General features: G+C 44.4%; 1 protein-coding gene across 1 annotated transcript in view; it reads right to left on the reverse strand.

Annotated features, from left to right (window-relative positions):
- Positions 1-17,354: 17,354 nt before the first annotated feature.
- F3 (coagulation factor III, tissue factor) overlaps positions 17,355-24,698 on the reverse strand; it is a 68,299-nt gene continuing 60,955 nt past the window's right edge. The window contains exons 4-7 of the mRNA XM_056844739.1: positions 23,119-23,303; positions 21,063-21,244; positions 18,753-18,912; positions 17,355-17,509 (exon numbers count right to left, since the gene is read on the reverse strand). Of these exons, the coding sequence (XP_056700717.1) occupies positions 17,364-17,509; positions 18,753-18,912; positions 21,063-21,244; positions 23,119-23,303 (673 nt within the window). The 3' untranslated portion in view covers positions 17,355-17,363. The remainder of the gene's footprint in view (positions 17,510-18,752; positions 18,913-21,062; positions 21,245-23,118; positions 23,304-24,698) is intronic.

Raw genomic sequence — 24,698 nt, forward strand, 5'->3', positions numbered from 1 at the left:
TGCCGGCAGCCTCCTGGCCTTGTGTCAGTGACTGTCTAGGACAGTGGCCGGTTGGTTCATCATTCCAATTGGCCCCCCGCAGGCCCTGCTCAGCATTGAGGAATGCCCAGGAACGGATGCTCAACAAGACAGGCACCCAGCACGGTCGGTCATTGATCATTTCCGGCCCTTGCATGGGCACCTTCCTCCATGCCAGGTGCCTGCCATGTCGTGCCCATGGGCTCTGCCGACTCTGGTGGATCTTCAGTAGCGCGAGACCCCAGGGTGTCTCACCACTCCCTGGGACCACGTGCTGACTCCAGACCTCCCAGGCCCAGCTGCCAGTGGGGCAAGTCCCTCTCAGCCTGGGGCAGATCTCCAGCCCTGGTCACCCCACTGGGGGCCCCAGCCCAGGCCCCACCCAGGCCCACCCAATGAGGTGGGAGCACTATCGAGGCAGTGGGTGGGTGGTTGCTCTTGCTGGACCCTGGCCATCCACCCCAAGGGGCCTCCCCCCAATGCGTCATCTCTCAAAGAAGGGTTGACCACTAATCTGCCTGGAGGAGGCTCCTCCCACAGAATGCTTGGCATGCTGCCTAGGGAGGGAAGGATGGCATCCCCTGGCATCATACATGACAGAGCCGGCAGAAAGCATGCAGATGGCACTGGCTCACAAGAGAATTGCTCATCGCCGTCCCCCTGTCATTTCCCTGCCCTCTATGTGTGCATTTGCATGTTGCCAGAGCCGGCCCAAATGGGAGCCCATGTCAACCCTTCCCCTAGCCCTCTACTTGAACCAGAGACTTTTAGTTTGTTTTACATTTTATTTTCTAATTTATACAGTCCAACAAAAATATTATCTGGTTTATTGACAGCATGCTAACAAGCATAGCAGCAAACCGAATGGAATAATGTAATGTGCAGAATGCACATGAAATAAAGCCTGTTGCTCAGTAAAGGAGAGAGATTTAGAAAAACTAAATAAACTGATGCAAGAGCTATGTGATAGAGGGAGTAGCATAGAGTGGGTCCCCAAAACTACAGTAAGTCTAGAAATGCAGTCACTTTAGAATTGGGTCCTGCTTGAAAAAGTTTAAAAATCATTTGAGTAAAGCAGCAAGTCTTACTTTGGTTGGTGAAGTGTACTTAAAGCATGCTGAGGAGGAAGAATCCTGTGTGAGAAATACCAGTATCATGACAGCATAATTTGCCTTTTTAACAAGAATGCCTGTGCCAAACATGGCTGCGAACTGTAGAATTTGTTTATACAGGGGTTTTAATAGGATGGTTTCCCCCACCCTGAGTCTAGCCCATGCCACTCAAGGAGAGAGATTTGCTGATGACCCAAGAAATGCTGCTAGCTGTTTCCTGGAAAAAGTTTCAGATAGGATTTATTTTACAACATTCCCAAATTCTAAATGGTGTGGGGGTGGTTGTGTATATGCAGACTTTGCTAGAATAATGACTCAAGCAGATAGAGACTGGAATCAGGGGCTAATTCTGTCTTGGAGAGTAATTGCTGCAACCGTACTTCAGAGCAACAAAGGAAACAAAAGGCACAGCGGCAATGAGCACTAGGAGTGTGCAAAACAGAGAGAGAGACCAACTCTAACTCAATTTGTTATTTTGAAATCCCGAGTCAGATTCTTTAATATTGGGAGCCAGCATAGTGGTTAGAGTGGTGGCTAGAACCAATGAAGTCTGGGTCCTAAATCCTTGTGTCCAGACATGAAGTTCACTAGGTGGCCTTCCACCAGTCAATCTCTCTCAGCCTGTTGTGCCTGAGTAATCATACCTGAACTCACATTCATATACACGCAAGCGACATGCATAAGCTGCTTACAAGAAAAACCAAAGAAGCAGCTTCCCAATGGCCCCTCTTTTCCTTTCTCTTGCATAGCACCAGGCACGCACACCATTCCAATGTCTGATAAGGAACGCTCCGGCGTTCCCCCCCTCCCCTTTGCAATAAATCTTTCGCTTTCAAGGGAACAAATCTGAACTCAATAGAATAGGCTCCATTCATTAATGTAGCAAGGATCACGCAGGCGCTGTAGAAACTAATGACGTTGCGTTGACAAGCTAACATCAGATGTTAAGAAAATGGATCATTGTTGTATTGGAATGTCAAATGTCTATAAAACCTCTTGCATTAGCCCTGCCTCGGTGTGACAGGATCGCGGAGCTGTTTGTCTGGATCCTGGCTCACCCGGTTATGACTTCTTGGCCAATAAAGCAAGCCGTAAGCTCATACCAGCCTCCTTGCCCTCATTGTTCTTATTGGACTCTACGATAATGGGGGGGCACCTCAAGCCTAACTTACCTAGAGGGTTGTGGTAAAGAGTTACTCAGGACGTACAGTTAAAGTGTTAAATGTTAGAGGCCAGACCATCGGCCTCCGGGTGGTGTCTGGGAAAAAGAACCTGAGTAGTTAAGATGGCTGCTGGAGTTTCAGTAAGTAGGGCCTTTAGGCCCAAGTTGGTTTTAGGGTTGCCAACCTCCAGGTGATGGGTGGAGATCTTCCGCTTTACAATTGATCTTCAGGCGACAGATCAGTTCACCCGGAGAAAATGGCTGCTCTGGAGGGTGGACTCTATGGTATTGTTAGGGTTGCCAGGTTCCTCTTCGCCATCGGCAGGAGGTTTTTGGGGTGGAGGCTGAGGAGGGTGGGCTTTGGGGAGGGGAGGGGCTTCAATGCCATAGAGTCCAATTGTCAAAGTGGCCATTTACTCCTGGTGAACTGATCACTATCGGCTGGAGATCAGTTGTAATAGCAGGAGATCTTCTGCTATTACCTTGAGGTTGGCAACCCTAGGTATTATACCCCATTGCGTTCCCTCCCCAAACCCCACCCTCCTCAAGCTCCACTCCCAAAATCTCCAGGTATTTCCCAACCCAGAGTTGGCAACCCTAGTTGGTTTACATGTCAATAAATCTGTTCAGTTTCTTCACAAGCTGCTGGGATCGGTTCTTAGTGGAGCCTGGAGAATCTTCCTAGGTCCCCATTACAACACAAGTTTGTTGTGAAGATAAAACATCTATGCCCTGAATGGGGTTGCCAGCTCTGGGATGGGAAATACCTGGAGATTTTGGGGGTGGAACCTAAAAAGGGTGGGGTTTTGGGGGGAGAGGGACCTCAGCAGGGCATAATACGATTGAGTACACTCTCCAAAGCAGCCATTTTCTCCAGGAAACTGATCTTGGTTGGCTGGATATCAGTTGTAATAGTGGGAGATCTCCAGGTGCCATGTGGAAGTTGGCAACCCTAAGCCCTGAGATCCTTGGAGGAAGGATAAAAATGAAAGTGTATTGATAGAATACTGCTGTTAAAAGGTCCTCTGCCATATTTCATGCAGAGAGGAGAATGTACCCCAATTCTAATATGCAGCTTTCACTTGCAGAATGGGCATGGGGGTAATAAAATGACACGAGGAGCTTTTCCCTCCTTTACTGGGTCTTGCAAGAGGAGTGGGGGTTTAAACACAAATGGATCATGCAGACAAGGGAAGCTGTATCCTCTGCCTCGACTGTGTTATCTTGCCATTTTCTGTTACTTTTGGTGTTTTCTTCCCTGCCCAACAGCTGAATTAGGATTGCCCAGCTCCAAGTTGGGAAATTCCTCGAGAGTTTGGGGTGGAGGAGGGGGCTTAGGGAGGGGGCTCAGCTGGATATAATGCCCTACATTTGTAATTCTGGGAGATCTTTGGGCCCCACCTAGAATTCGGCAACCATAGAATCATAGAGTTGGAAGGGACCACCAGGGTCATCTAGTCCAACCCCCTGCACAATGGAGGAATTTCACAACTTCCTCCCCCCCACCCACACACCCAGTGACCCCTACTCCATGTCCAGAAGATGGCCGAGATGCCCTCCCTCTCATGAGCTGGAATGGGGGGAAAAACACTGAAAGCAGCGGAGTAAGAAGTAGGATACCCTTTATCTTGGGTACTGATTTAAAAGCAAGCAGATTTCCCACCCTAGTTTCCTTGCATTTGCTTAAGAGGACATGAAATTACAGATATAGAGAGATCTCAAATGTTCTGGGCACTGGTTTGGTCCATCCTTTTAATGCAAGACAAAGTTGACATTTGTGGTGCCTTCAACATGCTGCTCTATCTCTTGTTTTTATTATATCCCGACTAGATGGTTACACCTGCACATTTTGTACTATGACAAAGTGAACTGAGAGAATAACAGTGGTGGTCAGTCGTTTCATGCCTAATCAACAAAATCTGGCACATGAGGCTTGCGTCACAGTCATGGATTCTGTAGAAATTTGACAGTTATCCATGTTGAAATGTATCTACAGCTAAAACAGGAAAAAATGGGAGTAGGGCCACACTCCCCAAAAACTTGTGTGAAGTCACATTTTCTGTCAGTTGTGTGATTCCCCCCTCTTCAACACTTGTGCCTGGCAACATGTGAATTTTCACTATTAAGGGGAAAGATGCCTTCAAGACAAACTACCCCAGTACTATAGCACAAATTTCCCACGGAAAACCACTTGTTTGTCCCCTAAGAGCGTGATGAAGAGTTCTGTAGAACTTGAAAGATTGCACACTCATAAAAGGTATTGCTTTTAGATTAAGGAAGGAACCAATATATTTGTATGGCATACGTTGGATTTGACAGTGTACAATAATGGAGTGGGGCAGATCAATCAGGGGACTTGCACATCCAGAGGGTTGATATTGATTCATTATATATACAATTAATATATTTACATGTACATAGCAGAGAGTAAATTCCTGGAACAAATAAAGACTTTTCTGACAACTCACAAACCGGCAGATCCTGGCTGATTCATTTTATATACTTTTTATAGTTACTAGTAACTTTCCTCTGTAAATGGACTTCTTTAAACCAACATAGTATGGATACCAGCATACTCCTTGCATACTTGTTGCTTTTCTGCTGTGAGCCATGTAAATTTGGGTCTGTGCTGAAATGTGCTGCAAAATCCTGAATGCTAGTGTTAGGAGTAGGAGTGCCAACTCCAGAATATGAAATTTCAGTTGGAACTTGGGAAAGGGTATGTTTAGGGAGGCATCTCAGTGGGTTATAATGCCATAGTGTCCACCTTTCAAAGCGGCAATTTTATTCAGGGGAACTGATCTCTGTAGTCCGGAGATCAGTTGTAATCTTGGGAGATCTTGAGGCCCCATCTGGAGGTTCCCAAAGTTTATGCAAACTCAGTGAGAAAGGAATGTCTTTGTTTAGATGGAGAGGAATTTTAATTTAGCTAGAATAATACTGCGAGAGTAAACACAGTTCTCAAACTCTTGAGTAGAGTTGTTTTATAAGCAAGCCGTCTGTTATCTGTCAGCCTGGATGGTCCCTTATGTGCTCCTCAAAGCTGGGAGTCTTGGGCACTACTGAGGCAGTATCTGCTAATTTGAAGCAAGGGCTCAGACTTTCCTATGAACCCCATTTGCAGGTACGTGTCTGAGGGGTGCTGGAGAGCCCATGCAGGCCCACTGCAGCAGCAGCAAATGGCGGGGCAAGAGGGTGGCGCAGGTTGGCAGGGCTCTCTGGGCAGGCGGTCAGCCACACACTCCCAATCGGCTCCATGTGACCTGGGAGCGAGGCCAATCATGCTCCTGTGGCTGGGGAGCGTGGTGGTGGCTGCATGGCCCTATAATTTAAATGGGCCAATCAGGGCCCTAGTTGGGAAGGGGTGGGCCTGCTGGTAAGTTGGACCTGGGTGTTTTCACTGAGGTCTGACTCCCCAGCATATAAGGAGGCCCCGATTGGCTCAGGCTTCAGTTGGCTTCGCGTTGTGAGGCCGAGAGCAATGGAGCCTTCTTGGAAGAGCTTTCCTTGGGCAGCACTTGAGCAGGACCTGCGGGCACAGGATTGTGGGGGCTTGCCTTCAGACCTCCGTGAGCTGAATCACTCAGTGTGTAAGGGTTTTTTTTCCCCCTGCACCCACATTGCTGGAATCACTAGGGGTGGGGGTTTTCGGATAACCATCCCCATTTGCTGAAATCAAGGGGGGTTGGGCTGAGCAACCCCCCCTCCTTTTTGTGTTCTGCTGGCTTGTGGGACCTTGCTTGTCTCTGCAAGGTTTACCTTGTGGCCTAAATTTTGCTGCAGTGGGGTAGGTACAGGCATCATGCCCCCAAAGAAGAAGGCAGGGGAGGCCAAGGTGGCTTGCCAGAAAGGAGTTCCCCCACATACCCGTGGGCGTGCTGGTGGCCCCTGAAGAACGTGGGAGGCATTGGCCCCAGGGACTAGGAGGCCAGCCCATCTGCAAGAAAAGGAGGCAGCTGCCTGGTGCTCTGATGCCACCAGGCCAGCAGGGCACTCCTTGCTAAGCCTTTCCAAGGTGCAGGAGAGTCTGGTTGACGATTAAAGGTGGGGCAATTAAAGGTGAGGATGGCACCAGAGGCGGCAAACACTCAGTGGGAGAGCTGGGCTCTACATCCGGAGGCCGCCCTCAGGGCGGGTTGCAGCAGCGGAAGAGAAAGGACTCCCCTTCCTCCAGCTCCAGCAGCTCCAGCTCAAGCAGTTCGGGATCTAGAATGAGGCGTTGGCAGGAATACAAACATGGCCGTAAGCGGAGGCACCACGGCAAGAAAAAGTGGACAAGGCCTTGTGAGGACTCAGACAGCGGGGGAAACTCAGCAAAAACTCAGGTGAGTCCTCATCTTGGGAAGAATCAGAGTGTGCCTGTCCAATATTTACAGACTGTTGCAAAAATGCCAGCCTTACCAGCTTGGGCCTTGAGAAGGAGGGCAGAGGAAGGGGACCCTGACAAGGATAGGGGGTCTAAAGTGGTCTGGGAACCAAGTGAGCTCAGGGCTAAGGGTAGAATTTCCTCCCCTTATGGGAGGAAGAGAATCCTCCTGCATAGCATCTCTCCTGCAAAATATGTAAGATTTTAGATGACTGCTATGTTGATGTCTTTTCCCTAATCAAGTCTGACTCAGTGGATGGCAGAGGTGCCAGTGTAGCTAAGGAAGACTGAAAAGGGGATAAGAAAGACACCAGGGAGCGAATGATTAAGAGGTGGTTGAAGGGTTTTGGGGTCTATGCAGGAGTAATAGCTATAGCGTACCCAGAGCAGGTTTGGAACCAGCTTAATTATATGATGTTGGTGTTCTGGGCTAGTGAGATGGCAGGTGAGGCAGTGGCCCTTGACTATGACGAGGAATTTAGGAAAAGGGCATCTTACAATGAGAAAACAAGGTAGGACTTGATGAACAACAACATCTGGAATTTGTTGGTTAACCCGCATGTAAAGGGGAAATTGAGAACTGCAAGAGTGGGAGGTGGGGCACTCGAACAGAAGCCTGTAAGAGGGTGTGCTGGGAGTATAGCCATGGCTCCTGCACTAGAACAAAGTGCAAATTTGAACACATTTGTGAGCTCTGCTCAGGGCACGACCCCAGGGCTTCATGCACAAAAGCCTCAGGTGGGCAGCAGACCTTTCGGGGAGGTCGGCCATCCACTCACGAAGTCGGGGAACCGGCGGTGCAGCAGGAAGCAGCAAGTGACCCATTCTCACTAAGAGAGCTGGCAAGGACACCTATCAGGCTCGAAGCTTTGAGGCCGTTACTTGCCAGATACCCATTTAGAGATGCCAAAAAATTTATTGGGGAGGGCTTCGCTGAGGGTTTTTGTTGGGAATACAATGCGAGTTCCATTTCTGTCAGACAGTTAAGAGTTAATTTGTTTATATTGACTGTTTAGTTAGTCTCAAGAAAATGATGTAATGACTTGTGTCTTTATTCTATTGGTCAGCAAATCTCCATTGATTACATGCCAAAAGTCACGTACCTGCAATTGTGTTTAATTGCTGTCCTTTTGTTTAGAAGAGACAGCAGAGTCAGTCATGTCTTGGATTTTACACCAACAAGATGGAGCAAAGATGGATCTTAAGCCTATAGATACCTGTTAGTGCAAACTAACAAGTTTGTAGGGAACTAGTCATGTAGAAAGGAATTGTTGTTTTAATCCATGTTACCAGACCCTTGTTAGAGAGTAAAGAATTTGTTTTGCTTAAGACAAAAGTTTTTGTCTGTGTTTATTGTGTGCTCTGATCAGACTCTTTCTAACCACAATCACGATTCATCGAATTAATTTCTAACAGTTTTTGGTCAATGAGACCATCCCCCTCATACCTCTCTGTTCATGTCAACCAGCAGCCCAGATGCCGTGCCTTTCCTACTATCATCTCTAGATGAGCCTGTTCTCTTTTTCAGGGAAACAAACTGAGGCAAAATAGGCATCAAGTCTTTCTGCTTTCTCTCTGTCATTTACCAGTTTCCTCCATTTTCACCCAACAGTGGGTCTATGACCTCTTTTCCCTTGCGTTTGCTTCTCACACAAGAAGCTTTTCTTGTTGTAGCGAGCTTCCCTGGCCAGCATCAGCTCACTGTGAGCTTTGGCCTCTCTGATGGCTGACTTACAGTGCCTAGCAACCCCGCAGATACTCCTCTTTAGAAGTATGTCCTTGTCTCCATTTCTTGAACATTTCTTTTTTCTCCCTTAGCTCAATATGGAGTTCTCTGTTCATCCACATTGGCTTCTTGGATCCTCTACCATGTTTCCTTCTTGTTGGAATAGTGAGGGCTTGAGCTTGCAGGAGCTCTTCTTTTAGGAGAGCCCACTCTTCACTGGCTCCTTTCCCTTCCAGCAGTCTTGGCCATGGAATAATTCTCATCATGCCACTGTGTTTATTAAAATCTGCCCTACCAAAATCTAACAGGCATGTGTGGCTATGAACTTCTTTGGTCCCCCACAGCAAAAGGAATTCTAGGAGTACATGGTCACTTCCCCCTAAAGTCCCCACCTCCTTCTCCTCATTTACCATCTCTTGCCTGTTGGTCAATATTAAGTCGAGTATGGCTGAGCCCCTTATAGTGACCTCCACCATTTGATGAAGGAAGTTGTTGGCCAGGCAGATGAAGAACTTGCATGACTGTGGTCACTTTGCAGAGTTTGTTTCCAGGCACACATCAGGGAAGTTGAAATCATCCATAACTACCAGCTCTTGTTGTTTGGATACCCTGTCAAGCTGCTCAAGGAGGGCAGCATCCACCTCCTCACCCTGGTCAGGAGGTCTGTAGCAGACTCCAACCACAATACTGTTTGTCCTTCTTTCCCTTATCCCTCACCCAGATACTTTCCACTGGGCTGTCACCCTCTTCCTCTGGTATTTCTTAATAAGCAAACCCTCTCCTCACATACAGCGCCACTCCGTCACCTCTTCGACCTTTTTGGTTCTTCTTGAACCCATATCTATCCACTGCTACATTCCAGTCATGGGAATTGTCCCACCAAGTTTCTGGAATGCCTACTAAATCATATCCCACTGACTGCATTAGAAGCTCAAGCTCTTCCTTCTTATTGCCCAAGCTTTGGGCATTGGTACATAGACACCTGAAGCCCCTCACCTTCATTTCCTTTAGACCCATCGTGCCCGGGTGAGCCTCTGCGGTTTGCTTTCCTTCATTTAAATCCCTACATTGGTCATCTCCTTCTCCTTGCGGTATTAGGTTAAAGCCCTCTTGATGAATCTATCCAGGTTTCTTCCAAAAAACATTCTTCCCTGACCTTGAAAGGTGAATTCCATCGCCTGCTAGTAGGTTGTCATCCAGAAAACCTACGCCCTGGTCCCAGAACCCAAATCACTCCTGCCTGCACTACTAATGAAGCCAGTGGTTCACCCGTCATATTCCCCTTTCTCTGACAGGAAGGATTGAAGAGAACACCACCTATGCCCCCATTCCCTTCAGCTTCCTCCCGAGAGCTTCATAGTCAGCCTTAATATTTTTGATGGTGTTCACAGCTGTCATTGGTTCCCACATGGACCATCACAATTGGGTAATGATCTTAAGGTATGACCAGTTTTGGTATCTGCTCTACAATATCTTTAATTTTCGCCCCAGGCAACCAACACATTGGGCCATGGGGTCAGGCCTGGACACATGACATTCCATACCCCTCAGCAGGATCCATTCTCAGAGGACCTTTGGTCCCTTGTCAGCATGCCATACTGGAGGGGGTATTTGGCTCAGTCATTCCCACCACTCTGTCATATTCTGCAACAGCTGCTGCCTTTCTGTCTTTCTCAGGAAGCCACCAGGGGGCATCTTCTTGGCTGGTTGCTGAGGAGATGGTGCTTCATACCTAGCAAACCGTAGGGAGCAGGGGATCGGCCCACGGACAATGGGGGGCACATGGCTGCCATTTCCTTCTTTAATAAAGCCTATTGACACCTGGATCCTTGTGCTTCTTTTGTGGTTAGGTGTGTGGTTGAGGATTGGAGCCATCGTGCACCTAGGCCCCCTGATAAATGCAGACCGATCACTCTTTCCCTGTTATCTAAAATGATCAGGGGCCTTCCATCAATATGCTGGAGGTAACTCTGTTCAAAGCCACTTTTACATTGGCCTTCTTTGGAGCACTCCAGGTGGGGGAGTTGGTGGTTGGTTCCCGCAGTGATGGCTCCGGCTGGGCTTTGGCTGCAGGTGATGCCAGGCTGGGGTCCAGGGAGGTACATCTCTGCACATTCGGAGGTCTAAAACCAATCAGCAGGGGCATAGGATGGTGCTGAGGCTGGGGATGGCACTGCTTGGTTTCCCATGCCCGGTTTGGGCCCTGTCCGCCTTTATGGCAATACGACCACGGGGGGAGGGGATGTTGCAATGGCATGCAGATGGCTCACCTTTTATGCAGTATCTGTTCACCAGCGTTTTGCAGCAATGTCTTGTGAAGCTCCACCTCCCAAGCAGACACATTAGCCCCATTCCTTCTGAATTGGGGCTGCCACGGAGGCAGTCAGGCTGGGTTTGCCAGAGGCCAAGATCAAAACAATTGGCAGATGGTGACTGGGAGCCTGTAAAGCATATGTCAGGCCATAGGGAGCACCGTTTTCAGCCTCTGCTTAAGTTGCAGCTTTTCTGAGGAAATGGGTCTGGATTTGCAAGCACAGCATTGTGCGGTGAGTTGGGGAATACGCCATGACATCAGGCTGAGGCCGACACCTGGGGCTGGAAAGCTGTGTGGAAATTGTTTGGTTGGGAACATGTGGCATGCGTTGGGATGCCTTGCCACTCATGCTTTGGAGAAGAGCACGGCTTAGTCGACCCCCTGACGTACTGGTGATCTAGTTGAGAGAGAATGATTTGGGAACAAGGAAGGGCATCAACCTGAGAACGGCAATGACAGACCTGAGGGCCTTGGTGGCTGAGTTTCCCGACTTCGGCTTACTATGATCCAACCTTCTGAAGAGGTGGTCCTGGCAAGGAGTGGTGTGTCTGGAGAAGGTGGATCGGGCCAGGCAGAAGGTCACTGCAATGCTGGGCAAAGCAGTGTGTGATCTTGGGGGTGTTGTGATTTGTCACCCAGATATCTCTTAATATCTGAAGGCCTTGTTCCACCCAGATGTGGTCCACTTGTCATTGTGGGGGATGGATGTCTGGCTGCATGACATTTGGCATGGCCTGAAGGTATGTTTACAGTGCTAGGCGGCGGGAGTTGGCAGGGCCTGGGTTGGGGGGCCTATCCAACTCTTGTGGCAGTTTGGCATGAGGCAGGATCCTGTTGGGGGGGGGAAAGCCAGCTTGTGTGCCCCCTTTTCCCCATGCTGAGGATCCAAATAAGGGATTTTGGTGGAGGCCTGGACAGGAAATGCCAGTAGAGGCTGTCAGGGCATGCCCCAGTGCAGAGGGGGCTGTCAGGGACATGCCCAGCTTGGGAGCTGTCAGAAGGACCTTCCCACCAAGTGGCATTGGACCCCACAGCTGGCTTCCGGATACATCTCGATTCAGTCCCAGTAGGTGGGCTGGGAGTAAAGCGCATCAGCCAACAGGTGGTTGGTTGATGTCAATGGATCACGCCCCTATGCCACGTCAATGCTTTGTTGCTGTATCCAAATAAAGTTGTGGCCGTTTTCATCCAGCTACTGTTTTCAGTGTCTTCAATTGCATGCACGTGTTAACCTAATGGGGTGAAGGGTGGTTCTGGACTGGAGTTCGGTTTGGGTCGTATGGGGTAGACGGCTCTTGGCACACACCTAAATTGGCACTGGGTCTGCAAGCTATAGTCATATTCCAGTGTGAGGCAGAGCCACCTGATGCTTCCTGTTTGCGTGGTGTAGTGGTTAAGAGCGGCGGACTCTAATCTGGCAAACTGAGTTTGATTCCTCACTCCTACACATGAAGCCTGCTGGGTAACCTTGGGCTAGTCACAGTTCTCTCCAAACTCTCTCTGCCCCACCTACCCCACAAGGGTCTGTGTGGGGAGAGGCAGGGAAAACAATTGTAAGCCAGTTTGAGACTCCTTAAAGGTAGAGAAAACCAGGATAACCAACTCTTTTTTTTCTTCCCTTTTAATTAGTTGTGGCTGGCAACACGAGCACTGAGTTCTCCCTCACTGCCCAGCGCTTGCAACTTCCAGTGGGTCTTCCATTTAGCAGGCCAAGCTTAACAAACTGAGGGTTTCCCTTTTCTTTGAGAACAAGATCCTAGGAGAGGGAAGCAACTTTGCTTTGATCAGCTCCAACCCTGCTCTTTGCATCTCGGATGCTCACTTGCCTTGACTGAACAGCATGCCTAAGGAGTTAACTTGAAATTTTGGCTTTGGTAATGGCTTGGTGCCAAGTCCCCAAGTGTTTTAGATCTGAAAAAAAGCAGGTATGCTATTTAGCAATATAAGGAAAGTGGCTAGGCCAGTTGTGAAACTTTAGATCGTAGGTGCCTGTTGCAACTCCATTTTGTGTGTGTTAAGTGCCGTCAAGTCGCTTCTGACTCATGGCGACCCTATGAATGAAAGTCCTCCAAAATGTCCTATCTTTGACAGCCTTGCTCAGATCTTGCAAACTGAGGGCTGTGGTTTCCTTTATTGAGTCAATCCATCTCTTGTTGGGTCTTCCTCTTTTCCTGCTGCCCTCCACTTTTCCTAACATGACTATCTTTTCCAGTAACTCTTGTCGTCTCATGACATGACCAAAATATGATAGCCTCAGTTTAGTCATTTTAGCTTCTAGGGTCAGTTCAGGCTTGATTTGATATATAACCCACTGATTTGTTTTTTTGGCAGTCCACGGAATCCGTAACACTCTCCTCCAACACCACATTTCAAAGGAATCTATTTTCTTCCTAACAGCTTTCTTCACTGTCCAGCTTTCACACCCATACATAGTAATAGGGAATACGATGGCATGAATTAATCTAGTCTTGGTGGCCAGTGACACATCCTTACACTTCAAAATCTTTTCTAGCTCCTTCATGGCTGCCCTTCCCAGTCTCAATCACCTTCTGATTTCTTGGCTGCAGTCTCCCTTTTGGTTGATGGTGGAGCCAAGGAATAGAAAGTCTTCAACAATTTCAATTTCCTCATTGTCAACCTTAAAGTTGTGTAATTCTCCTGTAGTCATTTCTTTTGTTTTCTTGATGTTCAGCTGTAGTCCTGCTTTGGCACTTTCTCTTTTAACTTTCAGCAGTAGTCGTTTCAAATCTTCACTATTTTCTGCCAATAATGTAGTGTCATCAGCATATCACAAATTATTAATGTTCCTCCCTCCAATTTTCACTCCACCTTCATCTAAATCTAATCCAGCTTTCCTAATTATATGTTCTGTATATAGATTGAAGAGATAGGGAGATAAAACTCCATTTTAGAAGTACTATAATCTATACTGCAAATTATGTACAGAGAAAGCCATAGTATTTAAAGAACTCAAATGACATGATAGTTATGGGTTATCTGTACAGTCTATCTACATTGCTGCAGTTAGTTGCTGACTGTTCCTTTGATGGTTAACAGCTCAGCAGGATTGACTGCCAGTTCTCAATAAGCCCGAAGTGTTAGATGTTTTCCCTGTGGCTAAACTGGAGTACCCATCAGAGCTTGGAGGTTGATTCCTCCCAGCTGAAGGGAGTGGGTAGCTGTGTCTCTGTGTAGGAATGCAGTTTTGAGATTGGGCAAAGAATTGCAGATGGACAGCTGTATGTTAGCTAGAGTAACTGGATGGGGCAGGACCTTTTTTTCTCTTGGGATATGATGTGGAGTACGAACTCTGTGGCCATGCAGGAATGCCTCTTTGCCTTTGTCCTTGCATGTGCTTTAGTTGTATGTTTGTAAATACAAAAACAAAACACACAGAGCTCTCATCTCTGAACGCAAGCTCTTCTTACAGCTTCAACTTCTTACAGCTTGAAGTGGGAAGCACAGAATATGTATAATAGCTGCTTCCTAACATTCCTTCTTTGTATGTTTTCTGAGCTGTCAGGCATGTGGGTTAGGCACAATCCCTTCATAGGGAGGACAGAATGGGGGTTTGGAAGAACTGTGTATGCTGCCCTTAGATTCTTGGAGGAACAGCAAGCTAAAAACGTGCCAAGCAGAGGGAATGCATTTCTGATGCCGTCCTCATCTTAGGAGCCAGCATGTATAAAAACTGGATGACTTTTCTGTCTACTGGAGCCATCCCTTGGATTGGCTGGGGGATGAAGCATTGGAAATGCAACACCCTCAAATCCAAGAACTGATGTGGAGGAACATCAAGAGTTCAGTGCATTACAATTTATTTCCTTCTGCTATATTTCCATTTTCTTTTGTTGTTGTATTCTGATTTTCTCTTACTAAAATTTTAATTTTTTAAAAAAATATTCCCTTCTTAAGGCAGCATGTGGGGAAGGATTACTGGAATACCCTGTGATTGCTTTATAAAAAATGAAAACACAACTTCAGGACCCAGACTTGAGAGAGTTACCAGTGTGTCTTTGAAGGGACGAAGTTAGGAAAGGGAGGAACTAAATGAGCAAAACGTCAAGGAGAAAACAAGTGGCAGGGACCAAAGCAAGGCGGGAGGGGGAATAAGGATAATGGCAGGGGAAAGGAATGGAGTCCTGCTTGGCCCCTTTACCTATGCCATTTCACAAGCCTTTCAGTTATGTGCAATAAGGCTAAACCTTACATTAAACTGTCTTTTTATATAGGTATTCTTTGGTACAATCATGAGGCTAATTCAACTGATCCATGAAGAGAGGATAAATATGAGGCTTGTGGCACCTTAAAGACTCACAAAACTTTATTCCATCTTTCAGCCTAACCTACTGCACAGGGTTGTTGTGAGAATAAAATGAGAATTTTGAATATAACTGTAAGCTCCTGGGGAGGAAGTGTGGCATAAAAATATGCCTAATAGCTAAATCACCAGGGGGAATGCCTGCCAAGGCTGAATCTCCTACAAAATTTGATTTGCTATGAACTGCTTTGCTTAAATTTTAATGAAAGATCCTTGGGTCCAAATTGGGCTCAGAGGAAAAGAAATGCACCAGCCTGCTAATCTATTTTTTTTTTGTTACCTCTGCAATGCCATAAGCGCTTTGTCCTAAATGGTCCTATGAGCAATGTTCCAAGTTAAGCCCATAATCACATTCTTTTCATTACATGCCTTTTGGCTGCAGACTGTCTAAACTAGAGATTGCTATGCTAGAAATGCGCTAGTGAACAAAACCTCCACTATCTCTAAACAAGGTCGGTCTTCTACAACTGTTGCTAGGAAGAACACCAACAAGGCGCGCATACACACACACGCAGGTGCTAAATCATGGGTATTCTCAGAATGTGTTGCCCTTCTAGCTGATGCTAAGGCTAGAATATATATAATGCCCAAGAGAAAATACAGTAATATCTTCTGTATCGAGAGAAGCAAATTCCTCTGTTAAATCTGCTGTTGCTAGAATGTTTCACAGCACTGTGAATGTTGTGTAACAGCAGCTGTAGGGTATAACCAGTTTTCCATAAGAGTATGACATTTTGTTCTACGTAAATATGCTTGATACTTGCAAACGTTTATGCAGATCCAAGGTACCTTGATTAAAAGGTGTCAACAGGAAGTAGGAGGTAGAGCTATTCTATTTTGTGTCATTTGGCTCCAGAAATAACCTGTCAAATCTTTATAGTTTGCCACTGTAACATTGCAATGGCTCTTTATTTTGTTGTCTTTACAAAGACTCAGTTCACGGTGAGACTTCGTTATCTTCAGATATGGTGTAAGATTGCTCCTAAAATAGCCAGCAGGTTTTTTTTTTAAAATCCATTCATAGCTGAAACTGTCCCAGTAGAAAAGAAACTTGAGCCAGGAATGAAAGAAGAGAGTGGTAAAATATCCAGCTTTTAAGTGAACAACATTCTATTCTGGTTCTTGAAGGTGAAATAATAAACCAAAATTATCTTCCAGTTCCTGATTTCTTAAGAGTATAAGCCTGCAGGCAGGATCTTGTCCTTATTGGGTTTTCAGATGTGCGGTGCCCTAGTATAGGTTTTTCCTAAGCTTGTTGACACTCTTGGGATGTTGAGGACAGGCTGTGAGTGCCAAAACAAAACGGCTGCCTTCAGAGATAGAGCAGAGATAAAACCGATCCCAAAACGTTAGGAGGTTCCAAACCAAGCATTCTCCTATGATGGAGGCAGCTGCTTTCCATGCCTCTTCGGCTCTTCCAAAGCAGCTCCTACTCCAGGGAAGTGGGGGGAAGCCAGGACTGGCACTTCACTTTGGGGAAGATGCAAGTGAACCGCAGGAAACACATCAATAAGTACATGGCACCCACAGCACATTTAATGGCCTAATAGATTTTAGACACATACAAAAATTTTCACTGCAAACAAAGACAGACTTAAATTAAGAATCCGCTATTATTCTCCTTCACCTTTATTTCTGTAAAAGTATATGAAATAAGTTACTACCAATATATACAAATATAATATAAAATTATACACCTATTTGTAAAAATCACAAATATATTAACATTGATTACAGTAACATGTAAAACTTTAGTCACAAGTATGTAATTATTTATACAGACATATGACACTTTAGATGTTGGGTATCTGTCCAGCAGTTAATATATATTTAAAGTGCTAAATCCTGATACATAATGAATATGTATAGGACTCATACCTGTTAATTCAAGGTGACTGTCAATAATGCAACTTACCAACTTTAAAGTTTCCAGAAGTCAGTTTGAAAGTAGAGAGTCTCTGACCTAGAAGCTGATTATAGGTACCTGGAACTAATGTATTCTGATCTTTCATATTGACTTGCACCATTATACCTTGAAAGACATCTCTGAGGCTGTTAAACCCGTACCAAGTAATGTACCCAGATCATTTGACCACAACATTTTCCAAAAGTGCAGGAGAAACAGCAGTATTTCCAGTGTATTTGTCAGCTAATGTATGTTATCAGTTTTCATTGTTGTCAGAATAAAACAGGCTGTTAATGTAGTGTCAACTGTACTGAAACTGTTTCACAGAAACAGCAAATGTTACTTGATTTAAAAGTCAGTTCTCTCACAAACATAGGTTTCCTTACAACATTATGCAGCAGTAACAGACTCATCTCATGGCTTTTTTTTTTTTTTGCCTTACGCATTCAGTGGCACATTCTCTTTTTCCTTCACAGCAGCTTTGAACTTTTTGCATTTATAATAAACCACACATGAAATAATAAATAATATGAAGACTCCAACTGCTCCAGCTCCAATTATAAGGATTCCTTCTGGCTCAAGATCTGTGGGGGGGAAAATGCAAATTCATTTAGAGGTCACAGGTTTTTTTCATACAACAGTCCTTGGCGGCTCTTTGGGGATAAAACTAATAAAGATTATATTTCTGAAATATGTTGATTAATTCTTATTACTGGTTTAGAACCAAACTATAAAAGCAAGGAGACTTGCCTTGTTAGTTTATTCACGGGACTGTACCATTCACATATAAATAATGCAGGAATGGACTTTTTGGGAAGCCAAACTGTCTCATACTTTCTACTCTCTGTTGCTTCAGAGAGCAATCCTAAGCAGGTCTACTCAGAGTCCTGCTTAGGTCTATTCAAAGGGGTTTACTCCTAAGTGTTCCTAAGATTGCATTGTTAGGCACTTTTCTTCCCAGCCTGGCTCTGACAAGAAACTTTACCGTCACGTCCCTCTTGCTGTAAACCGTAGACCCCTCCCCACCTTCAATTTATACATGAATGGGGTAGGTACATGAACAGAAAGTGTCACTGTTCCTCCTGTTATGTACATATTTTTCCTTAATCCTCTCTGGAATAAGGAATCATTCAGTTAAATGTAATGTATCTTCTGAAACAACTTCATGCATATTTGTTTACACACAATTTTTTTTCTCCAGGGCCGTAGATATGTTGAATTCAAAACTCTATTAAGGACAGATTACACATTCCAGAACCATTAAGCGATCAAGCCATTTAAGACTGCTCCACTTCAGACATAAGTGGGGGTTAAAAATCAAATTGTTCTCCATGTCCAAATTAGCATATAAGCAACGGCTCTAGTTTGGTATTCTTTCTGACCAATCTATGTTCGGATAGATTTTTTTTTTCTTTTTACAAAGGGAGCTTCTAAATCATTCATACCCCAGTTTCTATTCTGAATGGTAAAGCCCCCTCCTAATAATGTGATATTTCTCAATGTTTATTTAAGATAAGGCAAAATAAACATTTTCATAGTACTGAAGTAGTGAAAATAGCTTAATTGAATTATTCTTGTAATAGGAAAAAAACCTATTATTCTGGAAAAGAAAATCTGTGCCAGACTATATGCACCTCCATGTAATTTAACAGCTTGGAGAAATGGCAAAAATTAGTCCACTCACTGTTCAATTTGCAGATCAGTTTTAGCAGGAGGTGAAATGATAAATTATGCAGAAATTATCTAGACTGAAATTCGACATAAGATTTTAAAGCAGGAAAAGTTTATATGCTGATGGCAAAGCTTATTGCATCATGCAGTACATACCATCCAATGATTTCCTGTCCACACTGGTACATTTGTCAAAGCTTTTTTCACTTTTACGGTCCTCTGTGCGTGACAAAATAGTAGCCTGAACATAGAAGCAGTAATTCTTCCCTTTGTCAATGTTGATTTTAAACTCATTGCTTTTGGTCTTTGTTTCTTTCTACAAGTACGCCAAAAAAAAAAAAAGTTTCCTTGAAGATACATTTGCAACTATTCTAGCGTTTAACACTTACTACAGATTGTGGAAATTCACAGTACATTTGAACTTAAAGCCCTCCCACCAGAGAAACAGGACTTCTAGCCTACATTTTGATAGAATCAGTTTCATTAAAATAGAATCAGTTTCATTTAAAAATACTAGTAGGAGACCCATGAGGAAGCTCAAGAGAGAAGGAAGAAACCCCATTTCTCTCATCCCCTCCCCAGCACCATCTCTCCCCTCTCCCAATTGCTTCCGGCTCCTCCTCTTCATTCAGGCAGACAGGAAAGTTAAATTATAACAAAACTACGGAAATACCAGTATCAGTGGTGGTGGTGAAAAGTGCCGTCAAGTCACAGCTGATTTATGGAGACCCTGTAGGGCCGTGTTGGCGAACCTATGGCACGGGTGCCACTTCCGGCACGCGTAGCCCTTTCTGCCGGCACGCACGGTTCCTCCAAGCCACTGGCCTTTCCGGCCCTGCCCCACCCCGGATGGGGGAGGCTGTAGCCCAGGGGTGGGGGACCTCCGACATCATTGGCGGTGGCCCCCGGACTCTCCCACAGAAGCTGCCGCCATTGCCGCCGCTGGAGCGTGCGCAGCCAGCCAGGCGGGTGGGAGAGCTGGGAACAGAAGCTGAGCGCTCACACTCGGCATGGCCGGCAGCTTCTCCGGCGCCCTCTGGGCCTGTGCGAGCGGAGGGGCATGGCTGGTCGGTGGGTGTGAAGGAGGCGCCCTCTGCCCCACCCTGCTCGCCTCTCACAAGCCTGCCGCCCCGCCCCACCGAGTGGCAAATCCAAGGCAAAACCTCCCATGCATAAATGGCCTCTTTCTTTTTCTGTCTCCCTCTGTCCTTTTCTTTCTCTCCCTTGCTCCATTTCTTTCTCCCTTTCTCTCTCTTTTTCTTTCTTTCTCTCCCTCCCTTCCTTCCCTTTCCCCCTCCCTTCCCTTCTTTCCTTCCTTCCTTCTTTCCCTCCAGCGGCTTCTCCGGCACCCTCTGGGACTGTGCGGGCGGAGGGGCGTGCAGTCCTATTCCACCTTTGAAGTTCCCACAAGCTATCCTCCAAACACCTTTCCATTTGTCTTGATATGCAGAGAGAAAACACTAAGGAACTAGTTGCCAATCTCCAGGTACTAGCTGGAGATCTGCTATTACAAGTGATCTCCAACCAATAGAGATCAGTTCCCCTGGAAAAAATTGCCACTTTGGCAATTGGACTCTATGGCACTGAAGTCCTTCCCCAAACCCCACCCTCCTCAGGCGCCACCCCAAAAACCTCCCACTCATGGCGAAGAGGAACTTGGCAACCCTAGCCTCTCCCTCTGGGCCCCCTCTGGGGGTGGTATTCAGGTTACTTTGCCGTATTGGCACTCGGCGATAAATAAGTGGGGTTTTGGTTGCAGTTTGGGCACTCGGTCTCTAAAAGGTTCGCCATCACTGCTGTAGGGTTTTCAAGGCAAGAGACGTTTGGAGGTGGTTTCCCATCGCCTGCCTCCGTGTGGGCTGAGAGAGTTCTGAGAGAACTGTGCTTGGCCCAAATTCACCCAGCAGGCTTCATGTGGAGAAGTGAGAATCAAACCCAGTTCTCCAGATTAGAGTCTGCTGCTCTTAACCACTACACCATGCTGTCTCTCTATCAGTATCAATAGCTCTGCCTAAATAACTTGTTGCTTTTGATTCATAGTGAGGCATATACACTTCATATATGAAAAAAACACAAAAAATCAAATTTCAAAGAATGCAGAATTATAATTCTAGATCTGTATTATGAAATAGTTATTTTGATGCCCTCTTAAAAAAAATCCAGCATTTCCTATGAATGATGTTTTAACATTTATCCATAATGAATCTTATCTGTATCTTAAAAAGAGGGGAGGAGTAGAAGATTAGTTATGCAAGGGACTGGGATGGAGTTGGAAGAAAAGAAGGGAAATAAACCAAGAGGAAGGAGATGGAGGCAGATTTTGTCCAAATTATTTATATGATTAACATTTCAGGTCCAGATATTTGTATGGCCAGTGTATAATTTTATTTAACTATTTGGAAAAGATAATAAGATTACTAGAGAAGACAAAAACAAAGATCGTAGAGATTTAAAATAGAAACTCACCCTTCCTGTACTTTTGTCTTTCCAATAGTACATTGTGTATTCCAGGTCATCTTTAAATATGTCTCTTATGCTTTTAAAGCTGGAATTTACAAATCTGTATGGTGTTAATGGATCCTCTATCACAACTTTCAAAATGTTGTTTTTTTGTTCAAACTTTCTGATAGTTGGCATTCCAATCACAGCTAGATGAGAAGCATTTTCTTAATTATGTATGAGAAAGGCAAAACCCAATTCCTAATGTGTTTTGATTATCAAGACATAAACTAGTTTTTCAGTACTGTGATCTAAGGGATTAATTTATTTTATCAAAGTAACATGCAGTGCAGGGGGATGGATTTAATCAGTAGTAAGAGCTTGATCATGAGATTTACAGTACAATCTTCAACAGAGTTATACCCTTCTAAGTCCATTGAAGTCAATGGGCTGTATCTCTGCTTAGGATTGTACTGTTAGTAATTGCTATAAGCACATACAATGAGGCACTACATTTTGTGATCACAAAAGAAGAACACTCTAACCCTGTGCAGACATCATTTTGGTAGTTCTTGTATAGGGTGTGTGTGTGCGGGGGAGGGTAACTACCATAATTGCAGTCCATACCCTCCACCATCACCACCACCATGTTTATCAGAAAGTCTAAATAAGCCTGTATATGTAAAGGTGTCCCATACATGTCAGAAAATTAAGAATGTATGGATTACGCCATTGTTGCCTATGCCCATAACGGTCTGTGCAGGTGTTCCAACCTGCCGCTGTAGTCATAAACTGTATGTCCAAAAACATTTGCACAATCCTATGGCAATGCAAGGACAGCTCTACAATGGAAGTATAACAACACAAGTGTGTGATGTTTGCACAGCAAATCAGCACATAACATGCACAGGTTCATAAAAAATTTTAAATAAACATTTCCTTCAGGGTGTGTGCACACAAGCAAATAAGCACACACAATCTCACCATTTGGCAGTTTATCACATTAACTGTAACTATTAGCTAAATGTGTAAACTTTATCCATTGAAAATAAAGTGACATTAAATCTGTTTTGTGAAGTTATGGCCATTTTATACATCTAAATTGCCTCTTACTATTGGAGTAATGAGTGGTCAGCATGCACAGGTGAGCTCACCCTTAGCTGTTTTGAGGTTTCTATCCAAACAGCCACTGGAAAAAGCAAGTCTGGAGGGTGACTGTATAGTGCTCATGGAAGCCCAAGTTATGATTTTATCCAAAACTGTTTACAGAAGAGTAGTGGGCTGCTGTTTCAACACAGTGCTTACAATCAACTGAAAAGAATGTATTTTAAGATGTTTTCAGAAATCATATTTACTCCATCAGCCTTACAACCACTGTGAAATAAATAAGCCACCTGGACAGCATTACATTTTGCCACCTCTTTACTTAAACATATAAAGGTGCGTTTAAAATTATGCATCCAATGCATCAAACTGCATTATGTTCAGTTTTCAGTCATTTATTTGGACTCTACGTGGGTGAGCCGCAAACTCTAAGGTAAGATTTCTCAGAATTTCAATCAATTAAAATTCTAAACTGCAAGAACATGTTGTGGCCATACTGAATATGCAAAGACCAGCCTGGGAGGGGGAAGGAAACTGGATTTGGAAAATAACTTATGTGAGAAGGGAGGTTAGCTACCCTCTTCTGATCAAACTGCCCCATAGCTACATTTTGATTTTAAAAAAACCAACATTGGGAGAACCTAATTATGGATTTATCAAGTAAATTGTAGTTTGTCCCTTAACAATAAATTTCAAAACTGCAAAGCAGACAGCCAGTGTGAATGCATCCCTGTGTGCCTTCTTAGTAGAGATTGGGTGCATGGACAGTTCTCAAGAGGGCACTCTTTGTCAGTCTTGGAAGTTACACTAGGACACTGGGATACAAGCACAGGCTGCAATCCTAAAAGACACTTTCCTGGAAGTAAGCTCCACTGAATACTATGGAACTTACTTCCAGGTAGACCTGCTTAGGGCTTGTTCCCACAATCTCTTAATGCATGCAGAGCTATGCAAAAGGTATGATTATTTTTTTACTTACTTTGCTCATAAGGTATGAATGGTGGAGAGATTGCAAAAGGAGGGTGGTCGAAATCACTGCTGTCCCTTAGTGGCACTTCTGACAGTATACGGGCAGTGTAGGTATCCCTTGCATCATCCAGAAGGTAAGTAACGTCACATTCTGTCCGTGCAGAATGAACACACGTTTTCTTCCAGTCTGATTGACTTCTGTAAAATGGAAGTATGCTATTCAGACAACAACTGTAACATTTGTCAAGGCTAAGTAGGTGTGAAGGGAGTGTGGTTCAGTGAACTGTGGGGGCATCATTTTTGCCAGTTTTTGTTTAAGCCATTTTTGTGTCATCATAAACCAGATCATTATAAAACATGCTCTTTTTGTTATGTAAGCTACCATTAACAAAAGTCAGCAACATCGTCTGCCTGTGAATTTATAACATTTTCAATGACTTTTTAACAGTTGCCAACCTTTTTTATTTTTATAATGGAGGGCTCTTTCTGAATAGTGAAAAATATTCCAAGTTATTTCTCTCCCCATCTTCCCCAACATGTTACCAAGATTACATTCTGTTCTAGGACAGGACAAAGCTAAGAAGCTAGCAGCAAAGCAGTGCAAAGAAAAATCCTATGAAGTATAAAAGTTAGACTTTAAAAAAAGTTAGGCTTAAAAAAAAGATTTAAAAGATTTTTTTTTTAAAGTGATATTTTCCTGGTTCTTCTAGGAGCTACACAAACTACTCTGCAGTAGCTGGTGAGCTAGTGGTAGCTAATGAGCTACCTGTTGGAGACTGCTGGCTTAGAATCATCCTCAAATTTGCAGGTAGCACTCCATTCATAAAAATAATTTTAGCTACATGGAAATGTACACCTTTGATTTTTTTAATGTTTATAAACTGTACAACCAGGAAGGAAACTATTACCAGGCTTTAAAAAATATATAACTATAATTCTTGTTAAGAAATGTTATTTCCAATTAGCAAGGTCAGCTGTTTTGAGATCCAGCCTATAATTCAGATATGTAAGCAACTGAATGCTGAAATAGTGCACACGGTCAGCCATTCACACAAGATAATGTACGGGGAAGCAACAACAACATAATGAAAAAAGTTTGGAGTAAGTGTGGTACTATATCAAAATGATAACACTTTTTTTCTCCCAGCAATTCTGTGATGATAATAAAGATCTACCAACTGTAAGTATGTTTACATAAAGTGCCATTTACCAAATACTGATCATGTGTGACCACTGAGGAATGTTTCAGCAAAATAAATGGACAATGCATAGTGGCAATGATTGATGAATTGCAATATCTAATCATACAACTCATTATTGGATAAGATAAAAAATAAACCCTATAAATAGGTGCTGAACATTCATTATATATATCTAGAAGTAAGTCATTTAGCTTCCACCTTTACAAAAAAAGTAAAATAGTATTTTAGGTCTGTCAGTCTGAATCTCCTGCTTAGTTCATCTGCTGTGGCCTGAAGCATTTTAAAGCAGGACTCTGAAACATGCATAGAATCCAAAGTCAACATCACTTTAGCAGCAATTACACATTCATTACAGTGCATATCCCATAGTCCAGATGTAGATGCAATT

The sequence above is a fragment of the Euleptes europaea genome, chromosome 2 (assembly GCF_029931775.1).
Source record: "Euleptes europaea isolate rEulEur1 chromosome 2, rEulEur1.hap1, whole genome shotgun sequence".
NCBI lineage: Eukaryota > Metazoa > Chordata > Lepidosauria > Squamata > Sphaerodactylidae > Euleptes > Euleptes europaea.